Here is a 15,449-nt window from a genome sequence, read left to right on the forward strand (position 1 = left end):
AATAATTAATCTTGTCACATTACTGTGAGGTGAGGTTTAGGGTTGGGTTACGAGTAGACATTAAATACATTAAATGTGTAATTTATTAATATGAATACTCTGTATAATTACTGTTTTTACATTAGTGTGAGGGTTGGGTTTAGGATTGAAACTCAGAAAGGTTTAAAACCACACGAGGGAGAGTAAATGATGAGGTGATTTTCATCAACCTGTTGAGTCAGCGCATTATGCAGGATAGAGGCCCTTCACAATCAGGATTCACCTTGTTACTCTGTTAATCTAATGAAGAGGGTGCTAAGTGTATATGGATGAGCCTTTTGTTTTGACCAATTACTTATGTGTACTTGGTCAGTATACAGTAGTCAACATTTGAAGTGGATCAAAACCTTTCATTAAAGTAGTCCTAAAATAGCTCACATTATTGCCTAAGGATAATTTTAATCCAGCTTTTTTTGGACCCACTGTGTGAGGTAAAAGTTGGTGGCGTTGGACCTCCACCTAGTGGTCAGCGGATGTCAGTGCTGTCCTGATCACACTATATAGCGCTATCCCAACATTAGCGTCTTATAATCGCAATATAATCGATATCAACAACTGTAAACACACGTTAAACACTATACTGTACACAAAGTGAGCAGCTCCCGCGTTAATAGTGTCACGTCACATTCTAAAACCGCTAAACTCCTCTATCAGCCTACACAATTTGGCCTCTTTCAGCTGATTCGTTTAGAGCTGTACGTATTTCTGAATTTCATCTGTGCGAAAAATGCATCAAAAGTGTATCAATACATAAACAACTAATAAAATCTTTACATTTCATTAAGCATTAGTTTATTAGTCATATACGATCTGTAAAATTGCACTCTTTCATCAAAAGTATATACACATATTAATGTATAATTGACAATTGCGCAAAAATATTTTATATAATAGCATAATTATAACAGCCCATAGTATTTCTAATAAAGTCTAGGCTCATGAAGGTCAACCATCAGGAAAATCGAAAATGCGTTCGTCTGTTTTGCCCTCTCCGGCTCGCCGTAAACCAGGAAGCTGTTTCACAAGCAGCCGGTCGGCGTGACTTTGAGCTCGTGTGTGTGACACGAGAGTAAACTAACACACACACACATACACACACACATACACACACACATCTTCAGTTGTTCACAATGCGGCTTCTGAGAGCAGCATCATCATCTTTGGCGCGTCTGCACCGGCCAGGACACAGCACTTTACAGCAGGTGTGTATTTACTGTTACATATCGCATACTCAGAGCATAGCGCGCTGTGTGTCTCTCTCTGGTGTCTCTGTCAGTCTCCTGCTGATCCTCTTTCTGTCTCCGGATGGTATAATGATGCCATTTCCCCCTCGTCATCTCGCTGTGTGTCTCTACTGTCCCGTCATATCTGTTTGGTGTTTTCTCACTGATGTCTCTGTGTATCTCTGATGTCTCTCTGGTGTATTTTTGTGCCTCACTGATTTCTTTCTAAAGTATTTTTTGTCTTACTGATGTCTCTCTGATGTCCCTGTGTCTCACTGATGTCTCTGTGGTGTATTTTTGTGTCTCTGTTGTCTCACTGGTGTCTCTAATGTCTCACTGATGTCTCTGTCTCACTATGGTCTCTCTAATGTCTTTGTGTCACTGATGTCTCTGTGGTACAGTTTTGTGTCTCTTTGTTGTCTCACGGATGTCTCCGTGTATCTCTGGTCTCTCTCTGGTGTCTTTTTGTGTCTCACTGATTTCTTTCTGAAGTATTTTTTGTCTCTCTGATGTCCCTGTGTCTCACTGATGTCTAATGTCTCTGTGTATCACTGATGTATCAGTCTCACCGAAATCTCTGATTTTCCTGTGTCTCATTGATGTCTCTGGTGTATTTTTGTGTCTCTATTTTCTCTCTAATGTCTCACTGATGTCTCTCTAATGTCTCAGATATCTCTGTCTCACTGATGTCTCTGGTGTATTTTTGTCTCACTGATGTCTCTGTGTATCACTGATGTCTCTGGTGTATTTTTGTGTCTCTATTGTCTCTCTAATGTCTCACTGATGTCTCTCTAATGTCTCAGATGTCTCTGTGTCTCTGATGTCTCTGTGGTGTATTTTTGTGTCTCTGTTGTCTCACTGGTGTCTCTAATGTCTCACTGGTGTCTCGGTCTCACTATGGTCTCTCAGATGTCTCTGTGTCACTGATGTCTCTGTGGTACAGTTTTGTGTCTCTTTGTTGTCTCACTGATGTCTCTGTGTATCTCTGATCTCTCTTGTGTCTTTTTTGTGTCTCACTGATTTCTTTCTGAAGTATTTTTTGTCTCACTGATGTGTCTTGTGTATCTGTATGTCTGATGACTCTCTGGTGTCTCACTGATCTTATGTCTCACTCATGTCTCTGAATCTCTCATGTATCGGTATTTCTCCTTGATGTCTCACTGATTTCTCTGAATATCTCCTTCATATGCATTGCTCTCTGATATCTCTGCATCTCTCATGTATCTGTATGTCTCTCTGATGACTCTGCTGTCTCTCTGATGTCCCTGTATCTCTCATGTATCTGTACGTCTCTCTGATATCTCATTGATGTCTCTATCTCTCATTCATCTGTGTTTCACTGATGTCTCTAACTCACTCAAGTATCTGTATGTCTCTCTGATGACTGATGTCTCACTGATGTCTCATGTATCTGATGTATCGGTATGTCTCTGATCACTCTCTGATGTCTCACTGATGTCTCTTGTCTCTCTGATCACTCTCTTATGTCTCTCTAATGTATCGGTATGTCTCTCTGATCACTCTCTGATGTCTCACTGATGTCTCTTGTCTCTCTGATGTATCTGTATGTCTCTCTGTTCACTCTCTGAAATCTCACGGTTCTCATGTCTCTGAATCTCTCATGTACCTGTATTTCTCTCTGATATCTCTGAATCTCTCATGTCTCAGGTGTTGATCAGCTGTCGCTCCTGCTCAAATGGCATCACACCGAACGAGCGGATCCGGAACATCGGCATCTCAGCGCACATTGACTCCGGGAAGACCACGCTGACCGAGAGAGTGCTGTACTACACCGGCAGGATAGCGGAGATGCATGAGGTGAGAACGAGACGTGCAGACTGAGTTAATAACTCCATCCTTTGCTTACCGGGCGTAGAGGAGAGTGATGCCATGCCAATCATTGCACAAATACAATAGCTCGAGAACAACTGGAAAGGAAGTGTTTTAAACCTACTTGGAGCTGAAGCTACAGCAGTAATCCGTCAGACCACTTCAGATTGGGTTGCTGATTTGAAATATGTAATGTGATTGTGAGTTTAGAGGACAGTTTTCCCATATTTCAGGTTTCAACCAATCATTTAGATAGGGCTTTAGTCTTGGATCTGTATTCTCTCCAAATCGCAGTGTATTTCCGCTTACAGTTGTTTGTGTGTGCTCAGGTGAGGGGTAAGGATGGGGTGGGAGCGATCATGGACTCTATGGAGCTGGAGAGACAGAGAGGAATCACCATCCAGTCCGCTGCCACTTACACCATGTGGAAAAACCACAACATCAACATCATCGACACACCAGGTGAGAATATGCAGTCAAACAGAGCTCCGTCACTATCTGGCAACACGTATGTTATTTGCATTTCTCCATACGTGCAAGACTTAATTTTGTGTGTGTGTCAGGTCATGTGGACTTTACCATCGAGGTGGAGCGGTCTCTGCGTGTGCTGGACGGGGCGGTGCTGGTTCTGTGTGCGGTCGGAGGAGTTCAGTGTCAGACGGTGACTGTGAACAGACAGATGAAGCGATATAGCGTTCCCTTCCTCACTTTCATCAACAAACTGGACCGACTGGGAGCCAATCCCAACAGAGCACTGCAGCAGCTCAGGTCAGGACACAACCAAAACACATACATCAACACAAGCACAACATCAACACAACCAAAACACAACATTAACACAACCAAAATACAAGCAAAGTACAATAAAAGAATCTGTGTGTTTTTTGCAGGACTAAACTGAATCAGAATGCAGCGTTTGTGAACATCCCCATCGGGCTGGAGGGGAATCTGCGCGGGATCATTGACCTGATCGAGGAGCGCAGCATCGTCTTTGATGGCCCGTTCGGGTACAGCGTTTGCTTCATGTCTCTTATAGATTCAATTGAGATTACTTGTATATGTGATTGTCTGGATTATTTCGATACGTGATTACTTTGATACGTGAATTTATCGAGGTTACTTACATCATGATTACTGTGATTCGTGTTTATATTGAGGTTACTTATATCGTGATTACTTTGATTCATGATTATATCGAGATTACTTATATCGTGATTACTTTGATTCGTGTTTATATCGAGATTACTTATATCGTGATTACTTTGATTCGTGTTTATATCGAGATTACTTATATCGTGATTACTTTAATTCGTGATTATATCGAGATTACTTATATCGTGATTACTTTGATTCGTGTTTATATCGAGATTACTTATATCGTGATTACTTTGATTCGTGTTTATATCGAGATTACTTATTTCGTGATTACTTTGATTCATGATTATATCGAGATTACTTATATCGTGATTACTTTGATTCGTGTTTATATCGAGTTTACTTATATCGTGATTACTTTGATTCGTGTTTATATCGAGATTACTTATATCGTGATTACTTTGATTCATGATTATATCGAGATTACTTATATCGTGATTACTGTGATTCATGATTATATCGAGATTACTTATTTCGTGATTACTTTGATTCGTGTTTATATCGAGATTACTTATATCGTGATTACTTTAACTCGTGATTATATCGAGATTACTTATATCGTGATTACTTTGATTCGTGATTATATCGAGATTACTTATATCGTGATTACTTTGATTCGTGTTTATATCGAGATTACTTATATCGTGATTACTTTAATTCGTGATTATATCGAGATTACTTATATCGTGATTACTTTGATTCGTGATTATATCGAGATTACTTATATCGTGATTACTTTGATTCGTGTTTATATCGAGATTACTTATATCGTGATTACTTTGATTCGTGTTTATATCGAGATTACTTATTTCGTGATTACTTTGATTCATGATTATATCGAGATTACTTATATCGTGATTACTTTGATTCATGGTTATATCGAGATTACTTATTTCATGATTACTTTGATTCATGATTATATCGAGATTACTTATATCGTGATTACTTTGATTCATGGTTATATCGAGATTACTTATATCATGATTACTTTGATTCGTGATTATATCGAGATTACTTATATCGTGATTACTTTAATTCGTGCTTATATCGAGATTACTTATATCGTGATTACTTTGATTCGTGTTTATATCGAGATTACTTATATCGTGATTACTTTAATTCGTGATTATATCGAGATTACTTATATCGTGATTACTTTAATTCGTGATTATATCGAGATTACTTATATCGTGATTACTTTGATTCGTGATTATATCGAGATTACTTATATCGTGATTACTTTGATTCGTGTTTATATCGAGATTACTTATATCGTGATTACTTTGATTCGTGTTTATATCGAGATTACTTATTTCGTGATTACTTTGATTCATGATTATATCGAGATTACTTATATCGTGATTACTTTGATTCATGATTATATCGAGATTACTTATTTCATGATTACTTTGATTCATGATTATATCGAGATTACTTATATCATGATTACTTTGATTCGTGATTATATTGAGATTACTTATATCGTGATTACTTTGATTCATGGTTATATCGAGATTACTTATATCATGATTACTTTGATTCGTGATTATATCGAGATTACTTATATCGTGATTACCTTGATTCATGGTTATATCGAGATTACTTATATCGTGATTACTTTGATTCGTGTTTATATCGAGATTACTTATATCGTGATTACTTTAATTCGTGAATATATCGAGATTACTTATATCGTGATTACTTTAATTCGTGATTATATCGAGATTACTTATATCGTGATTACTTTGATTCGTGATTATATCGAGATTACTTATATCGTGATTACTTTGATTCGTGATTATATCGAGATTACTTATATCGTGATTACTTTGATTCGTGATTATATCGAGATTACTTATATCGTGATTACTTTAATTCGTGATTATATCGAGATTACTTATATCGTGATTACTTTGATTCGTGGTTATATCGAGATTACTTATATCGTGATTACCTTGATTCATGGTTATATCGAGATTACTTATATCGTGATTACTTTGATTCGTGTTTATATCGAGATTACTTATATCGTGATTACTTTGATTCGTGTTTATATCGAGATTACTTATATCGTGATTACTTTGATTCATGATTATATCGAGATTACTTATATCGTGATTACTTTGATTCATGGTTATATCGAGATTACTTATATCGTGATTACTTTGATTCATGGTTATATCGAGATTACTTATATCGTGATTACTTTGATTCATGATTATATCGAGATTACTTATATCGTGATTACTTTGATTCATGGTTATATCGAGATTACTTATATTGTGATTACTTTGATTCATGATTATATCGAGATTACTTATATCATGATTACTTTGATTCGTGATTATATCGAGATTACTTATATCGTGATTACCTTGATTCATGGTTATATCGAGATTACTTATATCATGATTACTTTGATTCGCGGTTATATCGAGATTACTTATATCGTGATTACTTTGATTCGTGATTATTTCGAGATTACTTATATCGTGATTACTTTGATTCCTGGTTATATCGAGATTACTTATCATGATTACTTTGATTCGTGATTATATCGAGATTACTTATATCGTGATTACTTTGATTCATGATTATATCGAGATTACTTATCATGATTACTTTGATTCGTGATTATATCGAGATTACTTATATCGTGATTACTTTGATTTGTGCTTATATCGAGATTATATCGTGATTACTTTGATTCGTGATTATATCGAGATTAATGTATATTATGATTACTTTGTGTGATTGTATCGAGATTACTTTGATACGTGATTCTATTGTTATTGCTTATATTGTGATTTGGGTTTATTGTGGTATTGCTCAGCTGTTTCCTTATGCCCTCTGCTGTGTGTGTGCAGTGAGAGTGTGCGCTATGAGGACATCCCGCCGGAGATGCGCAGTGAAGCCGCAGACCGCCGGCAGGAGCTAGTGGAGTGTGTTGCTAATGCTGACGAGACGCTGGGAGAGATGTTTCTGGAGGAGAGAGTTCCCACTGTCCTCGACCTCAAGGTTTACTGCAGTACTCACTAAACCCTGACTTCTGTCTTAGTTTAAGACCTCCTTGTTACAGTAGCTCTGTTTCCATCCACTCAGATGTTTTACAATTCAAACCTGGAAAAAAGTAAAGCTGCAAAGTTGCATCACACACATTTACATCCGATCACCTGAAGATAAAACACTGATATTGAATTGTGGATGTGGCGATTGATGAAGCTGGTCTTTGCTGGAGTTGTAGCTGTAGTGTGTGTGCAGATCATCAGTTGTTGAGTGTTATCTGTGTGTGTGCTCAGGCTGCAGTGCGAAGAGCAACAGTCAAGCGCTCCTTCAGTCCTGTGCTGGTGGGCAGCGCTCTGAAGAATAAAGGAGTTCAGCCGCTGCTGGACGCGGTGCTGGAGTATCTGCCAAACCCCACTGAGGTGCAGAACTACGCCATACTCAACGAGGAGTGAGTTCAGCACACACACATACACACACACACACACACACACACATCGGGACATTTCAAAGCTCCTCGAATACTAATATGATGCTCAGCCAGTGTTTAACAGAAAAAAGAGCTTTAGTAGAATGTTCATGCTGCTCCTGTCTACCTGCAAAAATGAAGCATTCTCTAGATAAATTGAAAATGTGCTCGTATGCAGAAATAATCATTTAAATTTAAGTGATTTTTCTGTAAAATGTATTCTGAATAGTTTGTTTTTGCCTTAAAATTAGGTTATTTGACTTACTACCTGCTTATTTAAGAAAACAAATCCCTTTCTAAGACGTTATATTTTACACTTGTGATTAAAATTCTTTGTGGTTTTAAGAATGTTTTGTGATTTGGACTGGAAACAGGGCAACACCTCTAAGGGGCTATTGCTCTATTGTGTTTCAATGTAAACACATGCCGACATCAGACTTATTAACATGAATAAACAGCATTTACATTAGTCATGTCTAAAGCATACTGATGTGGGTGTGTGTGTGTGTACAGGTTTAACTATACTTGGGAGGGCTCAGTTGATGATAAAAAGACTAGTGGACATTTCACCGATCTACACTAAATTAAAGTGTTTATAAATCAGCTTGAACATGTTTTTAATAGTATCTGATGATGTGCAGTTGTTGTTGTGACGGTTGGTTTAGGGGTAAGGTTAGGCTGTAGACAGTATTGTTAAAACAATGGAAGTCTTTTTGTTGTCTGTACTTGGGCCCCGTTTACACTAATGTGTTTTAGTTTGAAAACGCATAACTTTTGCTACGGTTACGCCATCCGCTATCCACAACGCTGGAGTTTTCGAGCGCCGAAAACAGATCGTTTTGGAAACGCTGGAGAGGCTGTTTTCATTCTGAAGCGCTGCTGCTCCGTCTCAGTGTGGATGATGGAAAACGGAGACATCTGAAAATGGAGGCGGGGCTGCTGAGATTCGCTAGCTGATTGGGCCGTATCCTTCCCTTATTGGTCAAGCCCCTATCACATGACTATAACACATGGCTTTAACGCTACCGGAAGACAGCAGACCAGCCTTCACTGTAAACAACAACAACATGGACACAGAAATGGGAGCGTTGTTTGCACTATTGTCTGTTTTAGGCGCCATTGTGCAGTTATTCATTTCTTACGTTTAGTAACAACTCGACCTTGTCGTCTGTCCACAAAAATACTTAATACTACCCTCTTGCTTTCTTTGCCATCCCATTCATTGTTCAACCGGTTTGACTAACAATAACCAAATGCAGAGCGAGACACATGCTTCCTGTTTATACTAGAACGCACATGCCCAGAGTGCGCGAATGGTCACGTGATATACGTTTTTGGTGGCGTAGTGTGGACGGATATGTTCAGACACGCTAGGTGAAACACGGATCGTTTTTCATCTAAAACGCCGTTTTAAAACTAAAAGGCTCTTGTGTAAATGGCGCCTTCGACAGTATAACAAATCTGTGTGTGTGTGCGTGTGCGTGTGTGCGCGCATGTGTGTGTGTTTTATAGGGGGGAGAGTGAAGGATCAAAGATTCTGATGGACTCCACTAGAGATGACACACAGCCGTTCGTGGGTCTGGCCTTCAAACTGGAGGTGAAAACTGCTGATGCTTTGTGCTGTTCCTCTTCTCTGTGGTCTACTCTAATATCTCTGTTTAAAGGGACTGTTCACTCAAAAATTAAAATCCGTCATGAACTTCTTGTTAAAACATGTTTCGTAGCACTTAACTTGAAGAGGGTGTTCATAAGACTGCCATAAATCCTTTATAATCATGTCATGACTAAGGAGTTTTTATTATGAGGACCGTTATGCATGTTGAATGTCATTGTTTGAGATGTCTTTATGACAGCTTGACATTACCAAGACAACACAGCTTGTCATAAATCTGTCATAAACATGACTGTCATGAGGCATTATAAATGTGCCAGCTACAGCGGTAGGTTAGACTATCATTAAATGTCCTAAAACAATGACGCTGTTATTGTAACGCCTGAGCTCACTACAGGAGGGCGCAGGATTATCAAAACACGTAGGTTTATTGATTACACTTACATGGATGAACACAGGAAAAACATGAGGTGAAAACAGACATCAAACGAGAGAACACCGGACAACGAATGACTAAAAATAGGGGCTGCGTCCGAAACCGCCTACTACTCAGTAGGTACTGCATTTGAATTTAAACACACTACTTGGCCGATAGAAAAGTGCGTTCTATACAGTATGAACGGAATTGGGGCGTACTACATCCGCCATTTTGTCATGGTCACATGACCTACCTGCGTCAGTTGCGTCGCTTTACTCTTATTCAGGAATTCTCTCGCGGGACATCATGGAAAAGTGCAGCGTGTATGGGATGCGCACTTCAGAATCTCGCCAGAAGTAGTAAGTCATCCGGGTACTTCTCGCATACTGATTTTCGAATTCTGTATAGTATGGAAGTATGCGGTTTCGGATGCATCCAGGGACTGTAAATACACTGGGGATGATGAGACTGATTACATACAGGGGATGAACACAGGTGACTGATGAACATAACGACAAGGCGGGAACTGGAACAAAGGAGCACATGGGGAAGGTCACATGACGAAAACAAACATTCATGGAAGACAGGATGTGACGGTTATAAGATTGTCTACTGCACTTTTGATGATAGATTTTAATGGCAAATCCCCTAAAAAAGCGATCGGATAAATATTAATCACAATTATAATGCCTCATGACAATCATGTTTATGACAGGTCTATGACAAGTTATGTTGGCTTGATAATGTCATATCAAGGACATCTCAAACAAGGTCAGCTTTGTATTTATATTGACATAACGGAGCGAATGACACCTAATGACGGTTTTAATAAGCATGTTTGAAACCTTCATATTCATGGCGCGTTTATAAAGGTGTCGTGACCTTTTTATAAACACCCCGTCATGTAAAGTTAGCAAGTTTCTTTCCTCTGTTGAACATGTCAAATGCTGAATGTTTTTACTTGCTGATATTGAGATGAATGCCCCTTTTCTGCTGTTCTTCATTGGTTTAGTGTTCAACAGTAAATGATTTGGACATTTTTCTAGCCCTGAACTATCTCTTGTGTGTTCAGGCGGGGCGTTTCGGTCAGCTGACGTACGTGCGTGTGTATCAGGGCTGTCTGAGGAAAACCGACTACATCCACAACTCACGCACGGGGAGGAGGGTTCGAGTGCAGAGACTGGTGCGCCTGCACGCTGACCAGATGGAGGTGAGCGCAGACTCCAGTGCAGATGATTATGGAGGGTGGCTCAGTGGTTAGCACTGTGTCATCATCGCTGGTTTGAGTCCTGGCTGGGTTAGTTGGTGTTTCTGTGTGGAGTTTGCATGTTCTCTCCGTATTGGCGTGGGTTTCCTCCGGCTGCTCCGGTTTCAGTCCAAACACATGCACTATAGGGGAACTGATCAACTAAATTGGCCAGTGTGTGTGTGTGTGTGTGTGTGTGTGTGTGTGTGTGTGTGTGTGTGTGTGAATGAATGAATGAATGAGAGTGTATGGGTGTTTTCCAGTGCTGGGTTGCATAAAAATTGTTAGGATTAGTTTCAGCCCAGATCTGCCATCTGTGTGCATTCCTCTAGATGAAGTGTTGATTTGTGTTTATCTCTGTGTCGTTCAGGATGTGGAGGTGGCGTATGCTGGAGATATCTGTGCGCTGTTTGGCATCGACTGCGCCAGCGGAGACACCTTCACTGCCCGCAACAATGCCAACCTCTCCATGGTGCGTGAAGAGCAACCTCACATCATAACATTATTATTAAATTATTACACGGGAATGAGCTAAGATTTTAGAACACACACATGTGGGAGAACACACACACATTAGACGTGTCACACAGTTTTGAATGGGGGAAAAAGGTAACGGTCAATATAAAAAATGAAGCCCCTCCTACTAGTACAGGAGCCTATCATCGATGGCTATAGGCTGAGGATTCTCCGGGGGAGGGGCTCTCGGACCAGACATGTGTTTATGACAGTTTCTGCAGCTTCATTACGAGTCCTCTGGGGTCAGCAAACACACTGAATTCTCAGCCAATACTTGCTTCACACACATGAGAAATATATTCACATAAAGCTTGAAATCTCTACTGTTAAACAAACACTAAACTTGAAAACAAATGTTTTTTGCTGTTTGTAATTTGTATGAAAGGAAAGCGAGGTACAGTCCTATCAAACGGACAGAAGCTGTTTGAATTGACTAGAACAGAGTACAGGGTGGACCGTTTATATGGATACACCTTAATAAAATGGGAATGGTTGGTGATATTAACGTCCTGTTTGTGGCACATTAGAATATGTGAGGGGGGCAAACTTTTCAAGATGGGTGGTGACCATTTTGAAGTCGGCCATCTTGGATCTAACTTTTGGTTTTTTTCAATAGGAAGAGGGTCATGTGACACATCAAACTTATTGGGAATTTCACAAGAAAAGCAATGGTGTGTTCGGTTTTAACGTAACTTTATTCTGTCATGAGTTGTTTACAAATTTCTGACCACTTATAAAATGTGTTCAATGTGCTGCCCATTGTGTTGGATTGTCAATGCAGCCCTCTTCTCCCACTCTTCACACACTGATAGCAACACCGCTGGAGAAATGCCAGCACAGGCTTCCAGTATCTGTAGTTTCAGGTGCTGCACATCTTGTATCTTCACACCATAGACAACTGCCTTCAGATGACCCCAATTATAAAAGTCTAAGAGGGTCAGATCGGGAGACCTTGGGGGCTATTCAATTGGCTCACGTCGACAAAACTGAAATTACACATACTGGAAGCCTGTGCTGGCATTTTACCTGCGGTGTTGCTATCAGTGTGTGAAGAGTGGGAGAAGAGGGTTGAATTGACAATCCAACACAATGGGCAGCACATTGAACACATTAACTCATGACAGAATAAAGTTAAGTTAAAACCGAACACACCATTGCTTTTCTTGTGACATTCCCAAGAAGTTTGATGTGTCACATGACCCTCTTCCTATTGAAGAAACAAAAGTTAGATCCAAGATGGCCGACTTCACCATGGTCGCCACCCATATTGAAAAGTTTGCCCCCTCACATCCACTAATGTGCCACAAACAGGACGTTAATATCACCAACCATTCCCATTTTATTAAGGTGTATCCATATAAATGGCCCACCCTATACATTGTAAAAGCGTTATAGAAATCAAGATGAATTGAACTGAGCGCGAGCACCACACTGACTCACTAAACACAGCGAACACCAAAGGGTTTGATTATTAAGAATTGTAGTTTGTAATATAACCACTAATTTTATTATTTATGGTGATTATTAGTGTTGGGCATGGGATAGTGTGTATATTTCTTATGTATGTATGTATATATATATATATATATATATATACATATGCACATATATTTTTTTCTGCTGTTAAAGTGGCGCTCGGCTATTCATAGTCAAGTCAACAGGAGGTTTAATAATAGTCTGTATTTCAGGAGTCCATTCATGTTCCTGAGCCGGTGATCTCCATGGCCATTCGGCCCTCAAACAAGGTACCAGAATCAGAGGATCAGAGTTTCTCTCTCGGTGCTGCGTGGTGTTTTTCAGCAGTAAACGCTCCTCTTTTCTCCTTCAGAATGACACTGATAAGCTGTCGAAGGGCATCAGCCGCTTCACCAGGGAAGACCCCACGTTTCGGGTTCATTTCGACAAGGAGAGCAAAGAGACCATCATCTCCGGCATGGGGGAGCTGCATCTGGAGATCTACTCTCAGGTGATCTTCCAGGCTACAGTAATCTGCTCCATCAGCGGCGAGAGCTGGACGATTCATCCACAAGCAGACACACACTGAATCTGTGCACGCAGAAATACACACAGATACTTTAGCCCCTCATTGAGTCTATTTATTTACTCATGTTAATGATTGGCAATGCAAAGCTGAAGGTAAAATAATGCTATTATTAATATTAATAATTTTATTATTACTGTTATTATTATTATTATTAATAGTATTATCGTCATTATATTATTAATATTATTATAATTACTATTATTATTACTATTATTAATATTATTATTAATACTATTACTATTATCTTTATTATTATTACTATTTTTATTATTATTACTATTATTATTATTACTATTATTACTATTACTATTATTATTATTATTATTACTATTATTATTATTATTATTACTATTATTATTATTATTATTACTATTATTTTTATTATTATTTATACTTTTATTATTATTATTAGTATATCTGTTCATTAATTTTTTTTCGGCTTAGTCCCTTTATTAATCAGGGGTCACCACAGTGGTATCAACTTATCCAGCACATGTTTTACACAGCGGATGCACTTCCAGCTGCAACCCAGTACTGGGAAACACCCATACATACTCATTCTCACACACTCATACAGTTTTGTTAATCAATTGCCCTATAGGGCATGTGACTGTGGGGGAAACCGGAGCACCCTGAGGAAACCCATGCCAACACGGGGAGAACATGTAAACTCCACACAGAAACACCAACTGACCCAGCCGAGACTCGAACTAAAAAATGTGTGTGTGTGTGTGTTTCAGAGGATGGAAAGGGAATACAGCTGTCCGTGTGTGATGGGCAAACCCAAGGTGGCCTTCAGAGAGACGCTGACCAGCGCTGTGCCGTGAGTCCTGCTTCAGATTGTTTCACACTCGTTTAGCATCATTAGCCTGTATTTACAATCCCTGAGAGGGATCCGCTCTGCGCGAGCTCTACCGGCTAAACGCAGATTGCGAGGGCTCAAACGGAGCAGTGCTCGTAATGTCGAGCGAAAAAAAGAGAAAGACAGCTGTAAAACAGAACCAGCTTTGTCTTTTTGTAGGAAACACACTTTAGATATTTCTAGGGTAAGAGGTTTTTGAGTTATTGCCGTCAATCGTACTGGTTTTGATTCACCGCGATGTAAATACAGCTGCAGCTATGTGACGTTGCGCGACCCACCTTTGTTCACTGTGCGACCCACAGTTTGAAAACCCCTGGTTTAGTCCACCATGGCCTGTTTTTTCAGTTCTGATGAAGAAAAAAGAAGAAATTCTGACGAAAGCTGAAAGCCATTGACTTCCATAGTAGGAAAAACAAATCCTGTGAAAGTCAGTCTCCGTTTTTTTCCCAGCATTCTTGCTGTTTGCAGCAGACGAAACACGACAGAAATGTAAACGCAGCCATTGAGAAGCACAGAATAGTGCACTCACTGCACTCCAGCACAATGGTAAAGATATAATCTACTGAATACACATTAAACCTCTTTTACATGATTAAATGTAGATGCTGAAGCACTGATATGTGCTGGTTTTGAGAGCACAGCACTTTTATTCTCCAGATCTGAGCTGAACTATCTGCTTCTGCTTTCAGTAGTATGACAATAAATGTGATGTAAGACAGCATGCAAACTCACATTATCAGCATTTAACCCTGAATAAAGCACATGAGCTGTACCTGAGCTGATCATTGTCAGTGTTCTGCTGCTCAGCGGTGAGAAACAGAAGCCGTTTCTAACATCTACATTTCAGGTGTTGGTTAGGACTAAAACTCCTTTTAATATGGAAAGTATTCCTTTCCAATCGGGTGCCATTGCTTTTAGTTAGAACATGTCCTAAATCAGCCTATAATCAACCAATCACTCCTGTTGGTTGTCAATCTGGCAACCTGCGCTTGCATGTGATTTGATCCAGGAGTGCAATACCTAGTTCAACCA

At 39.4% G+C, this 15,449-nt stretch overlaps 1 protein-coding gene across 1 annotated transcript in view; it reads left to right on the top strand.

Moving 5' to 3' along the window:
* Nucleotides 1-1,081: 1,081 nt before the first annotated feature.
* Nucleotides 1,082-15,449, top strand: part of gfm1 (G elongation factor, mitochondrial 1) — a 29,574-nt gene continuing 15,206 nt past the window's right edge. Inside the window, 13 exon segments of the mRNA NM_001079994.1 lie at nt 1,082-1,241; nt 2,931-3,080; nt 3,422-3,554; nt 3,656-3,860; nt 3,983-4,099; nt 7,115-7,265; nt 7,547-7,701; nt 9,232-9,316; nt 10,822-10,959; nt 11,366-11,467; nt 13,200-13,256; nt 13,340-13,477; nt 14,296-14,378. Coding sequence (NP_001073463.1) covers nt 1,170-1,241; nt 2,931-3,080; nt 3,422-3,554; nt 3,656-3,860; nt 3,983-4,099; nt 7,115-7,265; nt 7,547-7,701; nt 9,232-9,316; nt 10,822-10,959; nt 11,366-11,467; nt 13,200-13,256; nt 13,340-13,477; nt 14,296-14,378 — 1,586 coding nt within the window. The 5' untranslated portion in view covers nt 1,082-1,169.

Source organism: Danio rerio, chromosome 15 (assembly GCF_049306965.1).
Source record: "Danio rerio strain Tuebingen ecotype United States chromosome 15, GRCz12tu, whole genome shotgun sequence".
NCBI classification, from domain to species: Eukaryota; Metazoa; Chordata; class Actinopteri; order Cypriniformes; family Danionidae; genus Danio; species Danio rerio.